Source organism: Neophocaena asiaeorientalis, unplaced genomic scaffold (assembly GCF_003031525.2).
Source record: "Neophocaena asiaeorientalis asiaeorientalis breed wild unplaced genomic scaffold, Neophocaena_asiaeorientalis_V1.1 scaffold474, whole genome shotgun sequence".
In the NCBI taxonomy this organism is placed as follows: Eukaryota; Metazoa; Chordata; class Mammalia; order Artiodactyla; family Phocoenidae; genus Neophocaena; species Neophocaena asiaeorientalis.
In genome coordinates this window covers 376407-395145 of record NW_020175391.1, presented here as the reverse complement: position 1 = coordinate 395145, position 18739 = coordinate 376407, and the positions used below count along the sequence as shown (strand labels likewise).

Below are 18739 nucleotides of genomic sequence, written 5' to 3'. Positions count from 1 at the left end.
AATGTCACGTGTTCCAAAGCCTCTCTTTAAAATATAGAACAAGGAATAAACAATACTTAAAAGTATTTTTGAATCACAATCTGTCACAGAATTGCTTCTTTACCTTCACAATCTGTCACAGAATTGCTTCTTTGCCTAACACCTCCACCAAAAACTTTTAGTGTATTTCTACCATCTTCTTTAACCAAGAGGGGAAAGGCTTTGAATATTTTAAGCCATAAAACCAAAAAATACCATACTAATTTCAATAAATAATTCCTGCAGTTGAAATATACTTCAATATTTTCCATCTGTCAGGAAGCAGAATTCCATAATTAAAATACCCTTTCGATATTAAACTGTGAAGCAATCATGAAAACATTACTTAACATTACACTTATGCCTTGACTTTATAAAATAGATTCCAGAGTTGTCTACAAATGAAACATTTTAAAAATCACTTATCACAGGAAAGCCAAAATGAGAGCAGAAAAAAATGTTTGAGTCAGGTTGGATTTACTCAAGGTTAACATGCAAGAATTATTTATACTTACATTACCTAAGGACTCTGAAGGTAAACATTATACAGTATTAATGGAGACTTTGCACTCATTTTAGAAAACTATTTGGTGTACAAGAGGTTTATAATCACTTTAGTTAACTATAGATATAGTTACTTCAACTGTAGGTAATAAGTTATTACTTCAAATCAAAATACAAAAAGTACTGGCTCAATCTGCAACTCAAAAAGGAAAATCAATTTTTTCTGCTCTTTGGGACAAAAGTTAGTAAGCTGATGAGTTAAACTATTACATTGTAGTACCTCATATCACATCCAAGCGTTTGAATGTTAACTTTCAAGCTGATTCTGTTTCTAAAAAAACCTTCAAAGCCCCCAATGGTGGTGTTCAAAAAATGAATGTCATACAGTGAAACTAATCATTAACAACAAATCTTCAATTTATTTGAAGCAATTCGGTTTCAAAAACTTTAAGTTACAGCAGTCACAGAAAAAAAAACACGGAACAGTCAGAAATAATAAAAGAATAATCAGGAGTACTGCATTTTTTTGTTTTTAACACTGTCATGGCTTTATTCAAAACACAGTTGCACAAAAGTATTAACTTCAAAGTTTTTAAGGAGGGTTTTGAGGAATTCAACACACTATATACATACTGCCATACAAAGAGCATTAAAATAGGACCAAAAACTTCTACAAAATATAAAACCCACCCTTACTTATTTGCATGAAAATACCACCCACAAAGCTAAGTAAGTCTTAAAAAGTTTTTTGGAGGCTCTAAGTGTTGTTTTCAAACCAAAGAACTCTCATGTTGATTGCACAATAAGATGATTGATAAGAAAGTCAATATATAGATTTAACTTTTAAAATAAGTATTTTATAATCTGGCATACTATGCAATGAGAACCCTTAACGGACTAAAACAGGACATTATAATTGTTAAAAAGGAGTAAAATGTTAGCCTTTTGGAGATTCCAATCCCCCCACCCCCCCACTAAACTTATCCCAACAGTTTTATTTCAGTCAGTTATGCAAATTTTTTAGTTTATCCACAAATAACTTCATCATTTTTTACTTTAAATCCCCAAGTCATACATTTTAAACCAAAAAAGAAGCAATACTATATTCGGTAATTTAAATGTGTCCCAGTACGAAAGTGTAATTTCAATTAATTTGCTGCTAGTAACTTTTTAAAAACTTACAAATATTCAAAACAAAGGGGAAAAAATTTTTAGATAGCCAAGATTAAGACAGCAATTGCCTTGAACATGGAGCCTCCACAACAAAAAAAGGAGATGTACTTGCCTACTCATATTATATTTAGTAGCTGTATAAGGAAACACACACTCACAGTTATCCCAAATATTTTTCTATTTTTAAAGGACATCCACCTGAAACCAAATCTTAATTTTAATATTGATTTAGTTTCAAATATTTTTCCAACTGTCCAGTATATTTCAATTAAATGCTATGTCTGGTAATGCTTTAAAACTATAGAAAGAATAATTAAAGTTTCTACTCAGGAAAATTAGAAATACTTTGCAGAGTGGTATCTAAATCACTTGGGAAGCTAATCTGATTTGAATGTCTCATTAATCATCAACAGGCAATTGTTCTGACTTTTGAGGAACACACATGCTGCTTCCAAGAGCCTCCTCTGCTTCTTTTCTTTCTTCATCCTCCTAATACAGTCTGTACATCTTGTCAAGAAAGAGATTTACAGTAAGCAGAGTCTGTTGCATAAAACTGTATTGATAATAATATTCCTATTTCAGAAAATACTCAATTTCTTTCACTTAGCTTGTTTAAAGCTAAGACAGGTCTGAAAAGGTGGTTGAGGTATAAGACAAAGTCATCTTGGGTATCCATAAGTTTCCCAACTCTTTTTTGAGAAGAGGGGAGTGAAACAAGAAAGGAAGGTGATCATAAAAGAATCACTGAGAGGAAAACAAAGAATGCACACTTAAAACCAAATAACAACCGTTGGCAGGTCATGATCTTCGACTTGAAGAAAGGGCTCCCCTACATGTCTCTGAAATCAGTATAAGCAATTTTTCCTTGGAAACTAAAATCTTCTTAGTCACCTGGCTTAAAAGGTTTTAGAAGCCTTCACAAAAGCCATGAACTATATTGTTGAATAGAACCTTTACTATTCTGCTCCTACTTTCCAAGCTACTCATGTGACAAAAAAGCACCCAAATACCCTCAACCAAAAAAAAAAAAGTCACTGCCTTCAAACTAAAGATCTCTGGGTTGCCTCTAAAAAAATAACCAACTTATAATTCAAGAGACTATTTTCATTCCAGATTCCAGCCAACTGTGATTTCAGTTAATTTATAAATAACTTTAAAATCCTATGAATGAAATGCACCATATTATGCCTGTGTAAAAGCAATCATGTTTTAATTATACTAAAAATGACTAATACAGTGAACTTTAATTAGAAAAATTAAGATTCTAAATAGATTCTAGGGAATTTCACAATGGGGTCAATGAAAATTTGTCTCTACATACAATATGATCATTAACAGACTAGTTAATCTTATTTGGAATGGTAAGGCAAAAATAGTAAAACCACACTTTTCCTATAAAAAGTTACACATTATCTTCTGTAGGGATAGCTATCGTACATGAAGAAACAAAGAAGATGTGATCACTCTATTGCACACCCAGGAACATTAGGGAATCTGGTCTTAGAATGATCTAGTCATCTTCTTCCTCTCCATCATCTTCAGCATCTCGTTTCCTCTTTTCCCCTCGAAGACCTTCTTCTTCTGAAAGAGTAAAAGGAAAACTGTAAAATACTTAATTTTAACAAATGAATATTTGTTAAGCTACAGAATTTTGAATCTTAGTGAAAAGTTAATGGCGTATGAAAATTACAGGTTAAGTTTCTCCTCTGCATTACTTTCAATTTCAGTATTGAAACAGCCTTAATAGACTTAGAAATCCATAAATAATGACAGCTTGCTATGCACCCTTGTGGCCGAATCATGAAGTACAGATCAAGAAACCAAGGGCTTGACATCATTGGAATTGTTAGTGAATTTTTAAATTTCTTGAAAGGCCTAGGTAAAGAGAGGCAGAGAGCAAATCTAAAACGGGTATTATCTGGAGTTCAACTGTTCTTCTCTTATAAATAAGGTTTCACCCCCTCCAAAATGAAAGGCCCTAAGAAAATAATAAATTGATCTTATGGTTCCATTATCTCTTCATTCCTGTTTAGAAAATAAATGTTACAAGCTGTTTTTTTTCTTTTAAATGGAATTAATGAATACCCTGAGAAAACTCCTCTTTAAAAAAGGTTTTACACCAAAAAAAAAAAAAAAAAGGTTTTACACCTTTCAAGGAATTCTATTATATGTTACCAACATCAAAAAGATCAGTGATAATTTGAATTATAGACTCATTCTTTAAAATCCATGAATAATAACTTTTTAGGACCTTTGAATGGCTAATGTAACTCACCCTCTTCTTCTTCTTCTTCCCCTTCTTCAACATAGTCATCATCATCTTCTTCATCCTTGAGATTCAAATATTCAGTTTGAATATGATGCAAATGAACTTATTTTCGAAACAGAAATAGACTCACAGACATAGAAAACAAACTTACGGTTACCAAAGGGGAGAGGGGGTGGAGGAGGGATAAATGAGGAGTTTGGGATTAGCAGGTACAAACTACTATATATAAAATAGATAAACAACAAGGTCTTACTGTATAGCACAGGAAACTATATTCAATATCCCGCAATAAACCACAATGAAAAAGAATATGTATATGTATACATATATATGTATAACTGAATCACTTTGCTATATACCAGAAACTAACACAACACTGTAAATCAACTATACTTCAGTTAAAAGAAAAAAATTCAGTTTGAGAATAAATAAGCCATGACATGGGCTATTCACTGTTTGATAATAATACATTCCAATAGGAGCAAAAACTATGGTCATCCTGTGTTCTGACAACCTCTGCCTCACTTACAGAGGTCTTTCTTAAAAACCCAACTAAATCTAGTTTCTTCATGAAAACAAGTTATGTTTGAGACCAGCAATGTTCAAAAGAACTTTCTGCAACAATGGAAATGTTCTGTACCTGTGCTGTCCAATACAGTAACCACTAGCCACAGGTGGCTCCTGAGCATTTGAAATGTGACCAGTGCAAATGAGGAACTGAGTTTTAATTTTATTTTACTTTAACTAAATAAACAAATGTGCCCGGTGGCTAATGGACAGAGTAACTTTTGACTATTTCAAAGACACAGTCTTCTGTTTTATAGACTGAGGAAGGATCACCTGAATCTTAGCCTGAACATAGCTACACGTGTTGAATAAGTCACTTAATCTCCCTGGACCTTAGTTTTCCAATCAATGAAGAAAGTATTCATCTAGAAAGATCTCTAAGTTCCTTCTACATCTAAAAATCTACACATCAAAATAGCAAATGTCAATAAATATCACAATAAAACTTGATCTACAACCCCTGTGGAATGAGCTGTTCTGGATAGCTAAGATTTAAACATAGCCTTGAAACATCATAACCATTTAGTTTTAATTTAGCCAACTGGGATAAAATCTCTAAAGTACATTGCACACTTCTACCATTTTATGCTAAACGTAACAAATCTTTTTCTTGAATTGTCATAGTCACCGTTGTGACCATGAGCAGTACACTAATTAGTATATGCCAATTCTCTCAAAGCCTATTAATATATATAAGATGGTTTTCTCCTTTGTAAAATGACCCTGGCCTCTACTTTGAGTTGTATCTTTCCCTAGTTTTTATGCCTTCTCTTTTGCAGTTAGTTACTATTTCAATTTTAATCTGCTATGGATTCAGGAAATAGATCAACAAGCTTACCAGAACTGAATATAAAAGAGAAAACAGGATTAGAATAATGGCTTGAATACTCTCCTACAAAGAAAATGTCTTTTGTTACGTATACCTTTTACAGTTACCGCCTTGTGCTTGGTTGTGTTCCAAATGGTTAAGTTCTAATATATGTTTGAAAAAATGGAATCAAGCTAGGGGTTGATTGGAGGGTCCCCCCTCCAACCTCAAAATAGTTTACCCCTCCTTAAAAATAGTTTAAATGGCAAATGTTAAGAACTGCTGGGTAGTTAGGAAAAACTTGGACAACCCACACTTTTCAAAGTATCCACAGCTCTATTTGTGTCTAGAAATATTAAACAGAACCTATTTTTCCAGCATTTAGCTTAAAGCCCCTGAGAAACTAAACTGCATGACACTTATATTAGAAATCATTCTTATACAGTCAATTCAAACATGAAAACATTCCATACCAGAACACCCAAGCTGCCAGGAGCATAAGCAATAGATGGGGTAGCAAATAAACTAAGGAACTATAGTAAAAATCAGGAGAATGTGTGGGCTTACATTTAAAGAAGAAAAGAAAGGAAGAGAAGGGGGGTAGAGGAGAGAGGGGATGGAAGAGAAGGGGGGTAGAGGAGAGAGGGGATGGAAGAGTGGGGAAAGAGAGAGGAAAAGAAGGAGAAAGAAAAGGACATTTTAAACATTTCAAATCTGCAAGGAATGATAAATGAGGGTATTTAAATATTTATAATTTTTAAAAAGCCACTTGAAATACTAATCACATTTATTCATGATAATTTAGAAAAGCCCAAGTCTAAAAAGCAAATTACTTCTCTGGATTTTGTTTTAAACAAAACATGATTAATCAATTCATGTTTTTATGCCTTTTTAAAAAATATATCATCTATTAGATTACCAGAGACTTGCTCTGTAAAGATTATGGTCTTAGTTCCTAACTAGTGGGTAATAAAATGTTTCCTCATTTGTACTATGAATAGTGCAAGAACACCATAATTCCCAATTCTTCTAAAGCCCCCATCTCCATTTTTAATGAAGTATACTACACATACCTAAGTCCTTCTTTATACATACTAATTCCTTACCTCTGAAGAGCAGCTGAAATAGAAACAAGACTCAAACAAAACAGAGCTAATCAAATACCATTTCTATTTCCTTCTAATTTCTTTTTTAAATCTTATAGTCTCTGAAGTTTCTCTGGCTCTTAGTTTCTAAAAACAAGGCTTCGGGCTTCCCTGGTGGCGCAGTGGTTAAGAATCCACCTGCTAATGCAGGGGACACAGGTTTGAGCCCTGGTCCGGGAAGATCCCACATGCCACGGAGCAACTAAGCCCATGTGCCACAACTACTGAGCCTGCACTCTTGAGCCTGTGCTCCGCAACGAAGAGTAGCCCCTGCTCGCCGCAACTAGAGAAAGTCGGTGTGCAGCAACAAAGACCCAATGCAGCCAGAATACATAAAAATAAAATAAATAAATTTATTTTTAAAAATAAAAACAAGACTTCATTTTAAAAAACATCCAAATTATCTCCTCATGATTGAAAACTTCTGGCCCCAGCTACCACATTGACTTAATGTTGTATGTATTATCTTAGAGATGTTTGCTCTATACTCCACATCATTTTTAGTTAATATTTCCCAGTACTCAATGGAATGATAAACATAAACATTTGCAGTTAGCTGAAGGTCATTTTTAAATGACTTAATACTATTTAAAGAAGAATTACTGGCAGAGAAAATAAAAAGTCAATTGCAGGGAATTCCCTGGTGGTCCAGTGGTTAGGACTCCGTGCTTCCACTGCAGGGGGCATGGGTTCGATCCCCGGTCAGGGAACTAAGATCCCGCAAGCAGTACAGCACAGCCAAACAAACAAACAAAACAAAACAAAGTCAAACTGCAAAATAACAAGTCCATTATTTTACTAAGTAAATTAAAACTTAGGGGAAAAATATTCAAGTTGTATGCTGATGTAAACTGAATAGGTTGCCTTTCTCCCTGAATACTTAAAATACTTAAAAAGTTCTGTTCTTCATTATTGTAAAGCTAACTCACGAAAGCCCCAAACAAGTTTAAGTCCCTTTTTTTCTACCCTAGTTTCATATTTAAAATGGTATCAGAAGGCTTCCCTGGTGGCGCAGTGGTTGAGAATCCGCCTGCCAATGCAGGGACATGGGTTCAATCCCTGGTCTGGGAAGATCCCACATGCCGTGGAGCAACTAAGCCGGTGCGCCACAACTACTGAGCCTGTGCTCTAGAGCCCGTGAGCCACAACTACTGAGCCCGCATGCCGCAACTTCTGAAGCCCACACGCCTAGAACCCGTGCTCCACAACGAGAGAAGCCACCACAGTGAGAAGCCCGTGCACAGCAACAAAGAGCAGCCCCCGCTCACCGCAACTAGAGAAAGCCTGCGCACAGCAAAGAAGACCCAACACTGCCAAAAATAAATAAATAAAATAAATAATAAAATTTTTTTAAAAAATGGTATCAGAGAAACATCATCATTAATTAGTGATACTGTCTATCTAACTAGTGTAAAAGTCATTAGGAGAACAAATAAAAATACAATTTCTAGTGTAAATAAGAAATGTTATTTTTAATAATAAATATTACTTTAAATTATGAATTATGAAAACAAAACTCAATAATTTAACATTAGGAGAAAATAACTTATCTAAACTCCCAGGGACTAAAGATCATTTGTTCAAGTCAACTGATTTCCTGTGAACCTACTATGTCCCAGTCAATGTACTGGATGCTGAGATAGAAAAATGAACAGCCCTCCCCTGAAGGAGCTATCTAGTAGAAAGTGGCCAAATAAACAAGTTTTTACAGAAGTGTCTACAGGCAACAGACACCTAATCAAGGTTCAAAGGTAACAGAGGAAGGAGTGACTGTCTCTTAAAAATTACAGAAAGCTTCAATAATGAGGCAACGCCAGAGTTGAGTGTTTAAAGATAAGAATCACGAGGCATGATTTGAGTGGTAGTTACACAAGTATGTACATATATAAAATTTCACGGAGTTGTACATAAAATCAGTCCACTTTACATGCTTTAGTATATTTATGTTTACCTGAGAAAAAAGAAAGTAAAGTTCATCAGAAGGCATGGGTAGAAAGTCATTTCAGATAGAGTAAACAATGTGTATACAGACAGAAAGGCAATAATAGCTTCGTGTGATGATTTAATGTGGTATTGAGGGAGATGAAGCTAGAGAAGGTAGCAGAGGCTAGATAATGAAGGGCCTTGTATGTCTTGGTGGCAACAGGGAAACATTAAAGGGTTTCAAGCAGGCCAGTGATATGATCACATTTGCATGCAGACTACACAGGCAAGCACTATGGAGGATGCAACAAAGTGGTGATGCTGTTCTCAAAGAGACCATTCAGAAAACTACTAGAAAAGCATAAGCAAGAAATAATTAGGGGAAAGTTTTCATGAGTGCCTATAACATGCCAGCAACTAGATACTTTACACATATTAGTTTGTTAAATCCTTAACGACCCTATGAAGTTGGTATAATCTCAGTTTTATAAATGCAGAAACTGAGGCTCAGAAACATTTGTAAAATGTTTCCCCTGTCCCATGCTGCTGAGGGAAGAACCGATTTGAAAGCTATCTAGGAGGTAAAATCATAGGGTTTATTATTATCTGGATATAATATGAACTGAGGGGCAGTGGGAAAAAAGATAGGCACACACACAAGTTAGAAACAACTCTCAGATTTCTACACAGCTTACTTTTTATATTACTTAACCCTATGCCTAAACAGTTAATTTTCAGTGCACATAAGAAGGTCTATTCACCTGAATTTCTTCTTTCATTAAGTATGAGAGGCCCACTTCCTCTTCTCCCTCTCCCAGTTCTGAGCCTGCTTCATCTTCATCCTCATCCTCATCCTCGTCCTCCTCCTCCTCTTCCTCTTCCTCATATCCTTCAGGTGGACCAGCTTCATCTTCCTCTTCCTCTTCATCATCTTCATCTCCATCTTTAAAAATATTTTAAAAGGTAAGCAAATGTCCAGGCAAATGTTTTTGCCTTGGCCCCTCAAACTCGTAAGCCAATGGGTAGAAAGTATATCAGGGTGATTTTTTTTTTTTTTTAAGATTTCTCTTTTATAACATCCCATTTACTGTTTGAGAAATATGGTGTCTAAATATTAAAATTTTCCCAACGTATAGATTTTTCATCAAAACATTACATGGACTAAAGTTTATTTTACTTTGTGGACACTTCAAAATCTGCCTGTCCATCATTCCATCATTTTATAACACTGTTTATCTATCAAATTCTTCTTACATGTGAAAAACTTTTCAACCAGTAGTAACAGTGTCCCATTACTGACAACAGCTTTTCTGTCACAGATCTATTAGTCACCCATTTATCCAAAAATGTATATTCAACTCTCTAGAGCATTTCCATCACCACCACCACCCCCCAAAAAAAAACATATCCATTAACAGTCACACACCATCCTCCTCTCCCGCAGCCCTGACAACCATTAATCTACTTTGTCTCTATGAATTTGCCTCTTCTGGGCATTTCATATAAATGGTGTCATACAATATGTGGCTTGAGTATGGCTTCTTTCACTTAGCAGAATGTTTTCAAGGTTCACACACTGTAGCATGTATCAGTACTTCAATCATTTTTGTGGCTGAATAATATTCCATTGTATGGATTTATCACATTTTGTTCATTCATCAGTTGATAGACACTTGGGTTGTTTCTACTTTGTGACTTGTATGGATAATTATGTGATGAATGGTTTTGTTTTTTTTTTTAGTACTATTTTAAAAGTTACCACTTTTACTGGGTGGTGGTTAAGTTTACAGAAATATAAAATTTCATGGAGCTTAATATTATAACAATCATTAAATTCCCCAAAGCTATCAGAAATCTGAACGAATACAGGACTAGGGCTATAAGTTTTTAAATTTTTGTCTTACTAACGTCTTTTTTTCCCCACACCTAAATACCCAGGCCCAATCTAATCTGCCAGCTAGACTGGAGGCTATAACTGTGACACATTTATGAGTATTAAGAATGATTACCTTCATCATCCTCTTCTTCTGAGTCTGGTGCTTCATTATCCTCCTGGTCAAATCCATCTAAGTACGTGATTTGCTGTAGCAGTTCAAAAATACTTTCTCTATAATCTTCCAGGTTTGTGATCTCACAGTTAAACAAGTCAAGACTCTTCAAATTTTTAAGATTTTGCTGGAAAAGTAAAAAGTTAAATTCAAGATTTAAAAACTCATGTTATTTATTTTTAATTCATGAACCAGAACATGTATACAACTTCAAATCAAGAGAATGATTTTTGGATTTTTAGAATTTCATAATGAAGGGTTATTATATCAAGCACAGCTAATTCTCTTAATGAGGCCCTGGCACCTAAACTCCATGGGAGTAGGAACTTTGTTTTGGCAACTGCTGTATCTCTAGCACCTGGCTTAGTGCCTTACTCATAGTATGCACTCAGTATACTTTGTTGACTGAATCTGTGCCTAAATAGGCAACAACAATAACATGGTTAGTTTAAATCCACAGTCAAGCTTATTTTCAACAATTTCAACCTCCTCCCAAGCTTTTTTTTAAAAAATCAGAGCAACAATTTTCAGAGTTTCACTTCATCCCCTTTTCCTTCCCTCATACCAGGAAACAAAGGAGCAAATAAAAATAATCAAGAAGAAAGAAAAAGGTATAGAATTTAAGAAAATACTGGAAATTTTAAAACCAGATATTCAGCTCCTGAAGTTGATGATAAAATAAATTTCTCACTGATTTAAAAATTTATCTGGGGCTTCCCTGGTGGCGCAATGGTTAGGAGTACGCCTGCCAATGCAGGTGACACAGGTTCGAGCCCTGGTCTGGGAAGATTCCACATGCCACGGAGCAACTAAGTCCATGCGCCACAACTACTGAGCCTGCGCTCTGGAGCCCGCGACCCCCCCGCGCACCTAGAGTCCGTGCTCCGCAACAAGAGAAGCCACCGCAATGTGAAGCCCGCGCACCACAACGAAGAGTAGCCCCCGCTCTCCGCAAGTAGAGAAAGCCCGCGCACAGCAACAAAGACCCAACGCAGCCAAAAAACATAAAATAAAATTGTAAAGTAAATAAATTTATTTTTTTTTAATTTATCTGAATGTTTTACTCCAAAGGAAAATAAAGCAGTATCATCTAGATCACGACATATAAGAAATTCAGAAGTTTCAAATGAGTGACATAAATACAAGTCAGTAAGATAAAATTCAAGCAAATCTCAGAAAAATTCAACCAAAAAAAGCAAGTCCAGAGGCAAACCTTTCCACTTACCAGAGCTTCTACTGTACTAAGATCTTTGATTTTGTTTCCACTCAAATTGAGGTAGGTAAGGTTTGGACATTTCTCTGCCAGGACTTCCAAGCCTCCCGAAATTATATTGTCACTAAGTTCCAACTATATATTCAACACGGGGAGAAAACAAAGAATGGTGAAGGCTTAGGACACATCAAAGATTTCTCAAATGTATCAATTTAAAGAAGAAAACAATTGTCATTCTCTCTGGCTTCAAGGGGCTGTCACAGTCTTTAATTTCCAAAATCCCACCTATGACTGCCAAATAAAATATTAGAATCTCTATATAACAGACTTCTAGCTCAGGTTTGGTTCCAGTTGTATAATAGTTGGATTTTATGTTTCAAAGAAAAACATTTGGTAGATGTTAAATTCATGCCATAAAGCGATTTCATTAGTTAATTTAAATTTCCAAAAGTAATATAACAGCTGATTTCAAAATCCTACAAAACCCCATTTTCCTACCTCTAGAAACTTAGGACCTTCTAATTAAAATGCAGAATGGTTGTTTCATTTGGGAAAAAAATATACATAATAGCCCACGGCATCAAAATCATGATGCTTTCACGCCTAGTGCCAGCTTACCTTTCGAAGTTTATTTAAGCTGGGCAGCCGGGCCAGTGAACTTAGTTCCACATTAGCCATACTCAGAAACTCTAGTTTTTTAAAAGTATCATTCAGGCCCTCAATTTCCCCATTGACACAGAGGCAATTATCAAGGACCAACTCTGTCACCTATAAGAGAGAATATGAATGATTCTTTAGTTTGCAGTCTGTTTAGCAAAAGACCTGGGTCCTGACACTCTGGAAATGTGAATATTAAAACCACCAATTCCCTCATATAGATCCTTTTCATTCTCCCCCCAAATTGAAATACAGTCTTAAGTCATCATTGTAAGTTAACTTTTTTAACTTGGACTAAGAAGTTCAATGCCTGCTTCAAATCACTAATAAAAAAATTTTAATTGCATAAAAAATAAGACTTTGAAAAAGGTCCCATGTGAAAATTGTTTCTGACCCTCATGAAAAAGACCCTCAACATCAGGGCATATATTTATGCATGAGAGGATACCAAGGCTACTGAGAAAGGATTTAAGTGAGTCCTAAAACAGCAGGGAGAAGAAAGGAAATTGTTTTATTCACTTTTTCAGTTTAAACCCCCTTATTTTGGTTGATAAATGTCACCAAAACTCAAAAATACCTTGTTACCCTTCATGAAGAAATGTTAGAAAGCTCCTTCTGAGACAGCCCAGCGTTCATATGTTATTTGTTCTAATATCGAGGCGAAACAATATCACCCAGAACAACACATCCTTGACAAAATGCTATTTTTCCCTGCCACCCTGGTAGAATTTTTGTGACTTCTCCCCAGTCTTGGGAAGGGGTTGCTGGATCCTCTCTTAGGTCAGAGTTGTAACAAAACTTTCTGGTGTGGGCCTAAATGGACTTAATCTTAAGAGGGAGGCAGGAAACCCTGGCTCTCCATTCTCAATGCAAAAATATGTTTGAGGTATTTTGAGAAATAAAAATTAGCAACAAGGAAAGCTACCTTCTCTATTTGAACATGACATAATTATTTCAGGAAGCAAAGAAGGCATCATAATCTGTTTAGAGAGGAGGAAGCCAAGGCCCAGAGGATAAGAATGACTGCCTAGGGTCAGTCACAGTATGTGGCAGAGCTGTGCCTCCACTTTGTCCTCTGACTCCTAGTCTAGCTTAGTGGAGGAGAGAGGGCCACTAGGTTTGGTGTCAGAAAACCAGTTCTTCCACTTGAGTAAGTAACTTCACTGCCCTGAGACTCCTTCTGCTAATTTGGATTCTACAACAATACCATCCACCTTACAAGTCTGTCGGAAGGAGGAAACAACAAACACGAAAAGTGCTTTGTAAACTGTAAAGGGCTATACAAATAGAAGACCGTTATTACACCACAGGGGAAAGAGGAGAGGCTGCAAAAAGGCAACATCCGGCACTCCCCAAAACTGGCAAGGAAATTACTAGGGATAGGATAGGTATAAGAATGGGGAAGGAGGGGCAAACCCACTTTTCCAACCCAAGACATAAGAGTATTCGAAATGTGTGCTTCTTTGAGACGGCATTTTAACTTTGATTTTGTTTGTTTTTTCCTTAAGCCCCTAAAGACTAGGCCCTAGGAAACTTCAAGTTATCTGTGGGATGACAGTAGTGACTGTTTCCTCCTCCCTGCTATCTACCAATTTCAGCAAAACAGAGACTTTTTTAAAAGTACATAAAGACCTTGGATTCCCACCCTTCACGCCGCCACAGCCCACCGAACAGACCCTACTCATCCTCCACGCTGGTATGCACAAGCACCATCTCCACCCCTGCTGGAAAAAAATTATATCCCTTATATTGCAATTCTGGGGTTTATTTCAGAGGTCGCAATCAGCAAGACCCTATAGACATTTTCCTCTGCGACCAGAAATGCGAGGTTCCTCGTTGGCCATGGGCCCCGCTCTCGCGACCTGCCGCTCCGACCGACGGGAAACCCCACAAGGGGCGGGGACTCCCCAAGGAAAAAGGGGGTCGCCTCCCAGCCCGCGTTCCCCTAGCGTCTCCGCCCCGGGCGGGGAGAGCTGGGTGAAGCCGAGGAAGCGCCCGCGAAAAGGAGGCGGAAACGCCTCCCGCCCGACCCCCGAAAAGTTGACCACGACCCCGCCTCACGTGGCCCCTCCCAACCCCGTCTCTTTAACTAAGGCGACAGCAGCGAGAGCGCATCATTTAGTTTCGCCGAGCCCATCTTGAAAACACGAAACTTCTACGACCCATTTGTTAAGTTTTGTGAAACCGTCTCCAGGGATCAGAATTGGAGTTGCAGCCACCACGATACGACACGCCAAATTTCGTTACACCGCGGGGGGACGAAGGGGATAAAGCCTCGTGTCCTCTCCCCACCTTCGGTCACTGCGACGAGTCCCAAAACTTACCCGCGGCCGAAGAACGGGCCGCTGACCCAGATTCCGCCTGGCGGCGGGCGGCGCGCACCGCTTCCCGGGGGAGTGGGCGCCGCCAGCAGTGGGCCGTCCGCGGACTCCGCGAGCGACCCCAGCCCGCGCCCGGCGCGACGTCGTCCAACGCCCAAGGGACTCGAGGCCGGAGACGCCCCCCAGCCCAAAAAAAAGAGTTGGCAGCACTGCAGAAAAGTTGGACTAACTTCTCAGGCGACGATGGCTGCGGCAGAGGCGAGTGGGACTGGGGGGTCGCGCCCACGCCGCCGGCCCCAAGGAGCTGGAACGTGAGGAGCGAAGCGGCCGAGCGGCCCCCAACACCCCGCTTCCCGCCTCCACGAGGCCAGGAAGTCTGACTCGAGCAGAGGAGAAGGGGCTAAGCCCCCAAGCACACACAAAAACGCCCCTAGAAACTTAAACCCTTCGCCATTTTAAGTAAAAGATTTTAATGATTTAAAAGTTAAAATTAAATATTTTCCCCCAGCCCTACCCCCAGATGGGGGTTAATTCATTACCCCGCCCCACACACCCACCAGGACCCCCAGAAACCCGATCCTCCGAATACAGGGCTGGTGAGGAAGGGGAGGGGGCTGAGTCATCTCACCTCCTCCGGGGCTCTGTCCCTTAACTCCAGGTTAATCCTCTTCTTCATCTCCATGTCCTCCTCCTGCTCTTCTGCTACTACTCTCCTCCCTTACCTTTTCCTCCCTTTCCCACTACCCCCAACCCTAAAATTTTAAAAGATTTGGAAATGAATGAAAAGAAATGCAAATATAAACGCCCACCACCACCACCAGATAGGTGTGGGGGAGAAAGAAGGGAATAGCAAATGGAGTCCAAGGAGTTGGGACTCTTAACTCAGCTGCCCCCACCTTCTTGTCCACACACTCGCGCGCGCACTCACACGCACACACATACACACACCCGCAGTTCCTTCCCCTTCAATGGCTGCTCGGAGACTGAGCCTCCATGACACGGCACCGCCAACCCCCTGGCCTACACTCCACCCACCTCCCGAATGTATTGGTTGATTCTTCAGCATCTTACTACTCCATTGGGTTACATAAATGTCTATCAGTCTTTAGGGAGGACCTGAGCCAGAAACACTGTGCTTATTGGCTACGACCAAGCGCGCAGTTAACTCCGATAGGTCCAGGAAGGTGTTCGTCCCGGGGAAATGATTTTGAATCCCAATAGCCCCCCTCCTTTTCTTTGTGTGATTGGCGCGCTTTCCCTAGGCGCCCGGACGGTTTTGAAGCCTGTTGGGTTTCTTTTTGTTTTTGTTTTACCTGATTTTAGTGTTAAAGGAAGGAAGAAAGCATCCTTCTTACGTGTGGAAGTTGCGAGACAGATAATTTAGCACACGGCACCCACCCCGCTCTTGGCGGTTTTAAAGCACAGCTCCTGCTTTGCAGCCAAAGTGTACAGCAACGTGCACATCACATAAAAAGGACGCCTTCGTGGCACTGTCCTGCCGGAGATAGGCTTCTGGTGCAGAACCAGAGCAGGGATAAAGATGGTAGTTTAACTTCCAGCAGGAAGAACTGAACGATTTTGAAAGCAGTTGGGTGAGGTATAAGTTAGGCACCTTTAAATAAAACTACCCTGGAGGAATTGTTACTGAGGTAATTGTTGCTGTAATAAACACTAAGACCTTGGAGGGAAAACAGTGCTGGCCTAACGAAAATCAGACATCAACGCGCATAGAAATGGTACTGCAATGCCTCTCCTTTCTAAAATCCCTTTGGTTGGTTTCCATGGAAATCTGTAGTTTAAATGTGCTTTTAAAAGTCTGTCAATGTGGAATATAGAAGAGGTGTAAGAATGATTTTAAAAAATTTTGTCTTGAGAGTCTAGTTTTTCTTAGTTCTTGCTTAAATTCTGTCCTTTCCATTCCCTTATACCTTTCTCAGTATAAATACGCAAAGAAATTCCAGATGATTTGGGGAAGGAAGTGGGTGACTTAGTACAACCTCTCCCAGAGCTGAGTGTTTTATTTGCTATTTTTCCAGCTTCTCAAGTTAGAGACCTTAGGATACAGATTTCTAACCACTCCACACCACCTCTCCTCCCATACTGAGACACACAGCTCCTCAAATAGGCTTACATTTAAAATGTAAATATCTGGTATTTAGCATGTTAAGTACTTTAAAGGAAAACAAAATAGTGACTGTCTTTTCCTTGCCAAGTGTTTCCTTTGAATTCCCTGAAAAGGAAATTTTATGAAGATGAAAACAAAGCGGGAGAGGGAGAGCTCTTGGTATAAAATGACATGGCAGGGGGCAGGTATTTGGAGTTAGTTTAGTTAGTTAGTTTGTTTGTTTGTTTGAATACAGGCCAAAGGAAGCCAAGATGATATAAAACTGAACCAAAATGAACTGAGGAACAGTTCAAGGAAGAGTTTAAAAAACAAGAGAAGGAAAAAAGGGGCTACAAAGAAACCTGGAAACACATTTTAGTACCAGCTTAGGAAGAAGTCCTGTGTTCTGATCCCCCTAGCCATTGCAGAGTCTGGAACTCTGGAATGGAATCTCAGAGAGAGTTCAGGGAAGGAGATTCAGATTTGGGAGTCATCCACATATGAGTGATAGTTGAGGGCATGAGAACAAAATAAGATGTCCACAGAGAATGTATATAAGAAGACTTATCAGGCAAAGGAGAGCAAAACATGGTTGAGGGGAAAGAGGAGAGAGAAGTTAAGTTGTCTACCATAGTTGTCAAAGAAATTGAGGAGCAGGTAGAAAAGAAGGAGGTGAATTTGTGGGGAAAAAATGTATGGAAGCCACAGAATTTCAAGGGAGAGATGATTTTGGGGGTTAAATGGTAGGGCTTTTGTAACAGAACACAGTAGACAGAATGGGAGAGTGGGCTAGAAATACTGAATGTGAGGAAAGGCCATGAATTCATTTCCCCACTGGATAGTAGCTGCGGAAAGTACACCATAGTAAGCATAAACAGGGATCCACGAAAGTGGGCCTTACCCCCCAAACCCGTTGTCCCCACCCTCATATCATCTCTTATCTCCATTACCTCAATACCCTGAAACTTTCTAGCCTTAATCAAGAAACCAGGATAAATAAGATGCAGGGGAATAAAAATTCCCCACAGGGCTAGTACACAGAAAGAAAGGTGCCCGGGAAGGGGTTGGATGAAGAAGAATACTACCAGACTAGCAGATAGGTGTATGGAGCTAAATGAAGGATAAAAGAATGAAACACAGTCAGACGTGGAAACAACCTAAATGTCCATTACAGATGAATGGATAAAGAAGATGTAGTGTGCATGTGTATGTATGTGTGTGTGTGTGTGTGTGTGTGTGTGTGTGTGTGTGTATATATATATCTTTAAAAAATGAAATAATGCCATTTGTAGCTACAAGGATGGACCTAGAGATTATCATACTAAGTGAAGTAAGTCATAAAGAAAAAAATACCATTTGATATCACTTATATGTGGATGCTAAAATATGACACAAATGAACTTATCTATGACACAGAAACAGACTCATAGGCATAGAGAACAGACTTGTGGTTGCCAAGAGGGAGGGATGGATTGGGAGTTTGGGACTAGCAGATGCAAACTATTATATATAGAATGAATACACAAAAAGGTCCTATTGTATAGCACAGGGAACTATATTCAATATCCTATAATAAACCATAATGGAAAATATGAAAAAGAATATATATATAGGGACTTCCCTGGTGGCTCAGTGGTTAAGACATCACACTCCCAATGCAGGGAGCTGGAGTTCAATGCCTGGTCAGGAAACTAGATCCTACAGGCATGCTGCAACTAAGAGTTCACATGCCACAAATAAGGAGCCTGTGAGCCACAACTAAGGAGCCTGCCTGCCACAACTAAGACCTGGCGCAACCAAAAAAATAAATAAAAGAATATATACATATATATATAACTGAATCACTTTGCTGTACAGCAGAAACTAACACAACATTGTAAATCAACCATACTTTAATTTTTTTTAATTTCTTTAAATTAAAAAAAAAAGAAATAGAGTCAGGAAAAAAGCCAAACTTGTGAAGTAAAACATGTTTTAAGCTGAAGTAAT

General features: G+C 38.5%; 1 protein-coding gene across 3 annotated transcripts; it reads right to left on the bottom strand.

Moving 5' to 3' along the window:
* Positions 1 to 1043: 1043 nt before the first annotated feature.
* On the bottom strand, positions 1044 to 15638 carry ANP32E (acidic nuclear phosphoprotein 32 family member E). Of its 3 annotated transcripts, XM_024765821.1 has the most exons (7): positions 15275 to 15638; positions 12287 to 12436; positions 11681 to 11803; positions 10417 to 10582; positions 9169 to 9350; positions 3971 to 4025; positions 1044 to 3276 (listed from the first exon to the last, which is right to left on the bottom strand). In XM_024765821.1, the coding sequence occupies exons 1-7, from the start codon at positions 15326 to 15328 to the stop codon at positions 3206 to 3208; spliced, it is 801 nt and encodes a 266-aa protein (XP_024621589.1). In that variant the 5' UTR covers positions 15329 to 15638; the 3' UTR covers positions 1044 to 3205. The 3 variants fall into 3 exon arrangements, with proteins under 3 accessions (XP_024621589.1, XP_024621590.1, XP_024621591.1); XM_024765822.1 differs by lacking the exon at positions 12287 to 12436; XM_024765823.1 differs by lacking the exons at positions 1044 to 3276; positions 3971 to 4025; positions 10417 to 10582 and having other exon boundaries at positions 9186 to 9350.
* Positions 15639 to 18739: the final 3101 nt, after the last annotated feature.

Excerpts from the sequence above, each read along its gene's own strand:
- ANP32E (XM_024765821.1), bottom strand. The coding sequence starts at position 15,328 with ATGGAGATGAAGAAGAGGATTAACCTGGAGTTAAGGGACAGAGCCCCG. Across the intron at positions 11,804-12,286 it reads GCTTAAATAAACTTCGAAAG|TTGGAACTTAGTGACAATAT; the intron begins GTAAGCTGGCAC and ends TTGAATATATAG. Across the intron at positions 10,583-11,680 it reads TTAGTACAGTAGAAGCTCTG|CAAAATCTTAAAAATTTGAA; the intron begins GTAAGTGGAAAG and ends TTACTTTTCCAG.